The sequence below is a fragment of the Xyrauchen texanus genome, chromosome 11 (assembly GCF_025860055.1).
Source record: "Xyrauchen texanus isolate HMW12.3.18 chromosome 11, RBS_HiC_50CHRs, whole genome shotgun sequence".
NCBI lineage: Eukaryota > Metazoa > Chordata > Actinopteri > Cypriniformes > Catostomidae > Xyrauchen > Xyrauchen texanus.
The window spans coordinates 871,644-881,621 of record NC_068286.1 but is presented as its reverse complement, the minus strand read 5'-3'; the positions used below and the strand labels follow the sequence as shown (position 1 = coordinate 881,621).

Below are 9,978 nucleotides of genomic sequence, written 5' to 3'. Positions count from 1 at the left end.
ATAATAAACCTCAACAAAGCCAGAAAAGACAAAGACCAGATGCATCTGAAATGTAATCTAAGCACAAAAGCACGAATTGTCAGTTGTTTTAGTGATTACCTGTATTAATCTGAGCTACAGATGTTCCTTGTATGTTGATTCCACAAAGTTCTCATGTTTGTGTTTTGGTGCAGAGCGATCCAGCTGACTGAATGATTTCACTCAACTCAGATGATTTGTAGAAGGAATAACAACTTTATTATTTTATTATTTATTATTTAATTTATTTTTTTATTTTAACTATATTGAATAAATGAAACTTATAATCTAAAAAACACCTCAGCAAGATAAGCAAAGCAATCTAGACATTCATTGTCTGTTTCAACTGCACAAAAGTTTGGACAATAAAGCAGAAATCCCAGACATTAAGATCTCTTGCCCCAACTTTGAGGTCTCTGGAAGTCATAGAGATTGCACGAAAGTATAATATCAAGTTAGCAAAGTATAAAAAGTATAACATAACTCGAAAAAAACATTTTTTGATCTGATCACAAAACATTTTAGGCCCTGTTTACACCTCTTTTAACCATGTGTGATCGAATCACTAAAAAGGTGTAGAGAGGTGTAAACAGGATGCCAGTTGTTTTTGTTAAATCTGACAAAGAGACACTGAAGTATCAGGATAAATCCCAAATCCAGCATAGAGAGGTTCAGTGAATGTGGTGTTGAATGTGTGTAAGTGTGTGAGTGTGTGTGTGTCAGAGACGCTGTAGAAGGACAGAGTGCCAGCCGACCAGTCCAGATACACTCCAAATCTGTCAGACGTGGGTGTAGGGGTGGGCATGTGTATGCCGTTATTGTTGTACCAGGCGCTGAATCTGTTATATGAGTAGTCCAGACACCAGGACTTTTCATTGCATCCAAACAAACAGTCATCATTTTCTCCTTTCCTGCTGATTCCTTTATATGCCATTGATATATAAGCACCCCTCCCGCTCAATTCAGCCTCCCAGTAACAGCGTCCAGTCAGACTCTCTCTACACAAAACTTGAGGACACTTTTCAAATCTCTCTGGATGATCAAGATATGGCTGTTGCTCTTTCATATATGTGGCCTTTCTGTTACCTTTAGACAGGGAGAAACGAGTGTCTGCTGTGTTTGGATCCAGTGTGAGTTCACAGGCATCTGAAAACAAGAAAAGCATTTAGAACTTAAAACTGCATGTGAACACGTGTCTGTAAAAGAGAAAGCAGCAAAGACTACCTACATTTCAGTAGTCCTGGTGTGATTCTGAAGTGTTCATTATGGTCCAGACTTAAGAAAAACACAAGAAGAAAGTAACACAAGGGATGTAAATAGTTGGATGAGTTAAAATCATATAAGTAATAAAACTAGACAATAAAGTTTGGTGTCTAGACAACATTTGATGCTGGCTTGAAAAAGTATTGTCTAAAAGTTTTAAATAGCTTTAAAAGTTTGTAGTTTGAAGGTTTTACAGGCCCAGACAGATGGATACAAAAAGAAAAAAGTAAGGGAGAGAGCTTAACCAAAGTCATTCTAGCAACTCAGTCCACTGTCGGCCATCTTTGGAATCTCGGGAGGCTATTTCCAGTTATGACAGTGCAGCTCCTATTTACATGAATGGGAAGAGACCGAAATCTCCAAAACGGTTGGTCAAGATTACGACCAAAGAACATATTTCAAATCAGCAATTCAATTTGATTATACAGGTATCATAAATTGTGCTTTGTTACCTCATATCATGCTAGAAAACGCATGTATTGCTAATGCGCATGCACATTCTCGAGTTGATTGACAGGCGATGTCTGTATCTAAAAGGTGACCGGCTCAGTCTTTTGGACTTCCTTTCTACATCCGTTGATCGTTGGATGCTAGAGCTTCTTGGTTGTCCGTTTCAATTTCTCCGATTCATTTTAATAAATGTGGCAAGTCTCTGCTAAATAGTCTATGGCTTAAAGATTCTGTAAGCGATTTTGTTTTTTCATAGAGAAGTATGCAAAATTGTTCCCACTTTTTTAAAGATATGACTGAAAGTCCAATTGTAACTGCAAACTGAACACTGAGCCATTAAATCAATATTGTATGCTTTTTTAAATCTTCACAACTAAGAAAAACAATGTGTCAAAATGTAACAATACCTCTGTTGCATTTCATATCAGTATTTCATAATTAGTATCCAGCTGAACAAACATAAAAGTGGGTTTAGAACTTATACTATAGATCTTATTCACAGAAGCTTTAAACGGGAATGAAAATGAGGCTGAGAGGGATAGACTTAGATAGAATTTCTTCATTCGCACGCACTGAACAAAGCTGTAGAAAGCTCCTAGATCACATGTGATTTTCCACAACTCATGTTGTCATGGTCTTGGACTGATATTTTATTAATGTTTTGTGCACAGAATGATCCAAAAACACTGTAAACTGCAGTACAGCCCACTGAAGAGACTGTACATCTATCACTCTCAGCCTCGTAATCATTCCCTTCAAAAATCAAAGATGGCGCTGCTGTGAATAAGGTCTATAAGTGGATCAAGACAAAACTCAATTAACTTTTTTTTAATTATGTTTTCCATCACAATTATTTTTGCATTCTGTTGACAATTCAATAATTTACTAAATTTTCTCTGCCACTCAAACATAAAGTTTAGAGAAAAGAGAACAGCTCCATTAGGAGACATTACAGACAGGGTTATTATGGTTTGGTAATTCATTTTCAATTTGTCCTTTCAATTTAGTTGAAATTTATCTTAAAATTGTAATTAAAACAAAAAGTCTATACTGAAATTTGTATCATGTCTCCATATGCTGAGACTTGGAAAAATGCATAGGCACTATTCAGTAAATTATTCAAAACATTAATAATTAACACTCGCTAAGAAGTTACATCTAATGATTTGAAAACAATTGCTACATCCGAAACACTAGAAATGGCCACTTAAATAATTTTTAAGGGCAATTTCACACAGGACAAGACACAAATGAATGCGTATAAAACGCCACATCACTGGCAGAATTACTTAAGGGTGCTCATGCCTCATGCACCCAAATCTCTGCTGTGTCCGTGTGCATCTCACAACAGGTGTGGCCAAAGATAACAAATATTTGATATGTTCTTGAACAGAAGAGACGACTGTCAGTCTGCAATGATGGAATCTTCAAATAAACCAAAAAAACACCATAGAAGGGGATTTGGGTATCTCAGTGAGAATTGATGCTGACTATCACACCTGGAGTCGTGAGTTTGAATCCAGGGCGTGCTGAGTGACTCCAGTCAGGTCTCCTAAGCAACCAAATTGGCCCAGTTGCTAGGGAGGGTAGAGTCACATGGGGTAACCTCCTTGTGGTCGCAATAATATGGTACACTGTGCATACACATACATCATATACATTCACATACACCTCAGTCCCCATATTACATAAATATACACCCCTCTATATATGCACAAATATCTACAGTTCTACAATATTGGCCAAAACTAATCCATAAACCTAACAATTTACTTACAACCTGCAGTTGCTTTCAATCATTTGCCAGTGATGAAGATCATGTGCGAGTGGTCTGTGAATGATTGTCTACTGCAGGTAAAGATACTTTCGAAATAAAAGTGTCAAAACACTTACATTGCATAAAAGCACTTAAAAGTGCCAAAAACAAACCAATACCTTGTTTTTTGGAGTAGCCTTCCATATAAATAACATGTTATAGTCCTACTGTCTATAATAAATATACCAAGGTTTTACCATATTGTACCATCATTGTACCATGATACTTCCACTGCAGGCTTTTGAGAAAGGTAACTTTGATAAACTTGATCTTGTGCTGTGTAATGTGACAATATGTTTTTAGTCTATTTATTAATGCTACACAATATATATAGACTACTAAAGAAAATGTTCAAATGATGCTCATAAAATCACCTGAAATTAATGCATTGATATTGCTTTTGCAAAATTAATAAATATATTAAATAATTTTAACCCCACCCACAACATCATAGTACAATAAATTGTGTACTTGATGGGTGCCAATTGGGTAGGACTGGCACTGCCAAGCACGATTGTTCTCGGCGGCCCCTGCAGCGTTGGTCTGGTTTCAGATTCACGAATGAACCCCGTGCTTTTCCATCATCAACTTATGTCATCACACATGTGCACATGATGGAAAGCACAATGTGTGTCACTAGATTTGTGTGTTTTTTATTAATTTTGTGTCATCATATGCACCAGAGTGAACGACACTTGGAAAGCGACTACATCTGATGCTCACAAATGATTTGAGCTGATTGCACGTTTACTCACACACATATATAAAAGGCACCTCACATTTTCTGTGTCCCGCAATGTTTCCCTGTCATTCATGGTGCACATGTATGTTAGTTTTTGTGCAACTGATGATGTCATCATACTTAAATCAGAAAAAATGCATGCGTAAGTAATTTTACTTCCTGAACAAGTGCAGTCCAAGTACAGGTTGCTTTCTCACTCATGCGAACTGCACCACAGTTCTATTCCATCTGAACTCAGACCACCTCTTACAGCACAGGTAGCCTCGGGTTCGGTACCGTGGTCCGCACCCTAGTCTACATGACAGCTTTCACATTAACAATTTTTCATCCAAAGTGTACTCTGTTTCGGACTTACTGACAGTGTGAAAATCCCCTAAGAGCAGCTCAGCCAAACTGATCGTGATACAAAAGCACAGATATAAGACCAACAAACCACATACTCATTTCTCATGTGATTGTATGCAGCAGATATGTTCACAAGTCTTTAATCTGAAGTCTGAAATCTCTGATGGACGTGTCTGAGTCAAATATCGAGTCTTTTATAATGAGTCTAGTATTGAGTCACCAAACATTACATCTTTCGTTACATCTTTTTTTATGTATTTATTTATTTTATATATTTCACATAAAAATCCTATTTGCACAAATGCACTGCAGAGCCAAGAGTCAATACTGGAATTTCTGAGAAACTTCCACTGTAATTCTACCAATAATCCACTTGTAGCATCATGGTAAAAAAATAAAAAGGCTTTTATAGGTAATTGTGATTCTGACCAGTAAAATTGATTGTTTGTGAGTCTGAAACCTTGTCAGGAAGCCTTTTTGTGTGTAAAGTAGGACTATGCATCAGGAATATTAAGTCAAAGTGATTCAGGGATTATACATGATTCACATTAAGTGACCTTACAATGGCAGTAATCACTCCTAATATAATTGTATTTATTGCTATTTATTATTTTTAAGATTGTTATTCTTCCTACCACCCTATTAATATAATTGTTACACCTTGTATTATTATTTTTGTATTATAATTATAATTATTATTATTATTAGTAGTAGTAGTAGTAGTAGTAGTCATAATATATTGCAGATTATATATATATATATATATATATATATATATATATATATATATATATATATATATATATATATATATATTTTTTTTTAACAATAAAAATATAATTCTGTCCCTGATTTCATCACTTCCATGCACATTGCAAGGCTGACCTTTTATTTACAGTTGAAGTCAGAAATGTACATACACCTTAGCCAAATATATTTAAACTCAGTTTTTCACAATTCCTGACATTTAATGGTAGAAAACATTCCCTGTCTTAGGTCAGTTAGGATCACTACTTTATTTTAAGAATGTGAAATGTCAGAATAATTATAGAGAGAACGATTTCATCTTTTATTTCTTTCATCACATTCCCAGTGAGTCAGAAGTTTACATACACTTTGTTAGTATTTGGCATCATTGCCTTTAAATTGTTTAACTTTCACATGCTTCTCACAATAAGTTGCTGGAATTTTGTCCCATTCCTCAGTCAGGTTTGTAGGCCTCCTTGCTCACACATGCTTTTTCAGTTCTGCCCACAAATATTCTATGGGATTGAGGTCAGGGCTTTGTGATGCCCACTCCAATAACTTGACTTTGTTGTCCTTAAGCCATTTTGCCACAACTTTGGAGGTATGCTTGGGGTCATTGTACGTTTGGAAGACCCATTTGTGATCAAGCTTTAACTTCCTGGCTGATGTCTTGAGATGTTGCTTCAATATATCCACATAATTTTCCTTCCTCATGATGTCATCTATTTTGTGAAGTGCACCAGTCTCTCCTGCAGCAAAGCTCCCCCACAACATGCCTCCCACATGCTTCACGGTTGGGATGATGTTCTTAGGCTTGCAAGCCTGAACCTTATTCCTCCAGACATAACGATGGTCATTATGGCCAAACATTTTTCTTTCATCAGATCAGAGGACATTTCTCCAAAAAGTAAGATCTTTGTTCCCATGTGCACTTGCAAACTGTAGTCTGGCTTTTTATGGTGGTTTTGGAGCAGTGTCTTCTTCCTTGCTGAGCAGCTTTTCAGGTTGTGGCGATAAAGGACTCATTTTACTGTGGATATAGATACTTGTCTACCTGTTTCCTCCAGCATCTTCACACTAAAAATGCTACTTTTCAGACAGGTTCGGCTAATGACATGCATTTATTCACAGGCGATCTTTCTATCCAAATGCTTCTCTTATTGATTATATTAACTGTGAAGCAAAAGTTCCTTTTCAACATCTATTGGATGTTAGGTTTTCCAATTTCTCTTGTTTATTTAAATAGACATGCTCTGTCTCTGCTAAATAGTCTCTGGTACTGCAGTAATACTGAATCCAAATTACCACACTTGTACTGCAGTTATTTTTTGTAAGGGAATACCTATAGCACTCAGTAATGGTTAAGTTCACGCAAATTGTGTCGAAGAACAAGAGCAGACTAAGCAGCACTCATTTCCAATTTCTACCCAGCATTTATGGCTACATGATTCTAATGACTTCTGAAATTTTGGTAATGTAACAAACACAGTTCTTACGTACAGTAGATTTTTTCAATGAATACTCAACATACTTGAGTTTGTCCAGTTTGCAGTTTGGATTGTTGAGTCTTTCAGAGAGCTGTTTGACTCCTGATTCTCCTGGATGATTGTAGCTCAGATCCAGCTCTGTCAAGTGTGAAGGGTTTGAACAAAGAGCTGAAGCCACATAACAACAGCCGACCTTTGTCACCATACAGCCAGACAATCTGAAAAGATAACAAAGATTTGAAAAGTTATTTTGATCTGCTATAATTCAAAATGTTCACGTTGAAAATGTACTAAATGGACTAAACAAGGAATACCGAAGTATCTCTAGTTTACAGTTTGTACTCTTCAGTGCATCAGAGATCAACTTCACTCCTGAATCCTGCAGGTCATTGTTACTCAGATCCAGCTCTCTCAGGAGGGAGTTTGGTGATTGTAGAGCTGAGACCACAATGTCACAAAATTGACCACTGAGATTAGAATCAGCAAAACTAAAAGAGAGTACACCATTATCAGTAAGCTGTAAGAAACATAATAAATCACAAGTTGTGTACAATACAACAGCATGTACTCTTGCTGATGCACAGTAATGCACAGTCTCTTAATTGTGGATATATACATCAGAAACTCACAGAGCTTTTCTGCAGTTGCTCACAGCAGGTAACAGTCTTTTTCTACCCTCCTCTGATGTGTTGAATTTCTTCAGGTCAAGCTCATCCTGCACCTCCTCTGACATCTGAAGCATGTAGGTGATTGTTGAACATTGAGCAGGAGAGAGTTTATTCTCTGAGTGTTTGTCTGATTTCACAAAATCCTGAATTTCTCTGTACAGAGTCTGTTCTTTCATCTCCAGCAGACAGAGGAACAGATTGATGGATCGATCAGCTGATAATCCATGTCCCTCTCTGAGTTTACTTTTAATATAAATAATGGTTTCCATGATGCATTCTATGCTGTTCTCTGTGTGTGTAAGTAGATCCTGTAAGAGCCTCTGATTGGACTCCAGTGAGATGCCCAGCAGGAATCGCAAGAAAAGATCAAGGTATCCATTGTCACTCTTGACAGCTTTATCAACAGCTCCCTTAAGTAAATTATACAATGAATCAAAAGTCTTCACTGCCTCTGTAGTAGTACATACATAGCTGTGATAGCAATGAAAAGCAGCCAGAAACTCCTGGAAGCTGAGATGTACGAAGCTGTAGACTTTCCTCTGATGAATCACAGATTCCTCCTTAAAGATCTCAGTGCAGATCCCAGAATACACTGAGGCATCAGTGACATCTATGCCACTCTCTCTCAGGTCCTCCTCATAGAACATGACATTGCCCTTCATAAGTTGTTTGAAAGCCACTTCAGCGAGTTTCACAATCACTTCTCTGCTGGACTGCAGGAGTTTCTCTGGATCTCTCTCTTCATACTTCTGATTCCTCATATTGATCTGAATGAGCAGGAAGTGGATGTACATTTCAGTCAGAGTTTGAGGGATTTCTGCACTGTCATCTTGTTTCAGGATGTTTTGAAGCACAGTGGATGAGATCCAACAGAAGACTGGTATGTGGCACATGATGTGGAGGCTTCTTGCTCTTCTAATGTGTGAGATGATTCTGCTGGCTTGATGCTCATCACTGATTCTCTTCCTGAAATATTCCTCCTTCTGAGGGTCATTGAATCCCTGTATTTCTGTCACACGCTTGATGTATTTGGAGGGGATCTGATTGGCTGCTGCTGGTCTGGAGGTGATCCAGATGAAAGCAGAGGGAAGCAGATCTCCTTTGATGAGTTTTGACATCAGCACACCCACTGATGAAGTCTCAGTCACATCAGAACCTTTCTCACTATCTGAAAACATCAGTGGAATTCTGCTTTCATCCAGACCATCAAAGATGAACACAACTTTACACTCCTCATAACTCTTTGAGTCCAGATCAAGAAGTTCAGGATGAAAGTCCAGCAGAAGTTTGTGAAGACTGTACTGCTCATCTTTAATCAAGTTCAGCTCTCGAAATGGAAGCACAAACATGAAGTCTACATCCTGATTGGCTTTTCCCTCGGCCCAGTCCAGAATGAACTTCTGCACAGAGACTGTTTTTCCAATTCCAGCGATGCCTTTAGTAAGAACAGTCTTTATTTGGACTTTTCTCTTCTCCTCACATCCTGGTTCAGGTAAAGGTTTAAAGATGTCATTGCAGTAGATTGGAGTGTCTTGTAAGTGTTGAGTTCTGGGTGTTTTCTCCATGTGTAAAACCTCATGTTCTTCATTCACCCCTTCACTCTCTCCCTCTATAAGATATATCTGTGTGTAAATCCTGTTCAGGAGGGTTTGATTATCTTGTAGTTTGATTCCCTCATATATGCTCTCATACTTGTTTTTCATGCTGGTTTTGTGTTGCTCTTTGACTCTCTTCAGGACATTATCAACTGGTTTGTGAGAATCCTGCTGCAGGTCTACAGCCTTCTCCAGAAGAGCTGATTTTGTGAGAGAAACGGGACATACTTTACATTTCTCTGGGCATTGCAGACATCTAAAGTCTTCTGTTGAACTGTTCTTGTCCAAGTAGCATTTTCTGCAGACATTACGTCCACAGGTGATATACACTGGATCTCTCAGAAACTGCTCACAATTTTCACATTTTGACTGAAACTTGATGAGTTCATTCTTCACCCCACTGCAGATATCCATGAGAAACATTTTCTGTACTTTAATTTTTATATTCATACAATAATCCTCAATAAACAATAACCACCAATGACATACCTTTGAGTATTGATTCCTAATTTGTCACAAAATGCAACAGGTTGAATAATGGAATTGTTGCTCTTCATAGAGACACTGCTGACAGTGTTCTCCTCTTTTTTCATAGAGATTCATTTTAGATGCATTCCTAACTCTCCATAGTTTTTGTTTAAAGCCTACAAACCAACATATAAAACACATTAATTGTTTAATGTCACTGTAATTATTATTTGTTGTGACATTCAATGTTTATACCACAGTAGCAAAATAAAAAAATAAAAATCCTCACTATGATAACTAGAATTGTTTTCTCTCTTAAAATTTAACTGTACCATGATCACAATGACAACTGTGTCTGTCAACAATCCTGGTGCATTGT

The 9,978-nt window shown here is 37.3% G+C and overlaps 1 protein-coding gene across 1 annotated transcript; it reads right to left on the bottom strand.

The window, feature by feature from the left end:
• Window positions 1–380: 380 nt before the first annotated feature.
• Window positions 381–9,688, bottom strand: LOC127651693 (NACHT, LRR and PYD domains-containing protein 3-like). Its single transcript, XM_052137651.1, has 6 exons — window positions 9,610–9,688; window positions 7,498–9,310; window positions 7,183–7,356; window positions 6,913–7,086; window positions 1,247–1,293; window positions 381–1,164 (listed from the first exon to the last, which is right to left on the bottom strand). The coding sequence occupies exons 1-6, from the start codon at window positions 9,686–9,688 to the stop codon at window positions 629–631; spliced, it is 2,823 nt and encodes a 940-aa protein (XP_051993611.1). The 3' UTR covers window positions 381–628.
• Window positions 9,689–9,978: the final 290 nt, after the last annotated feature.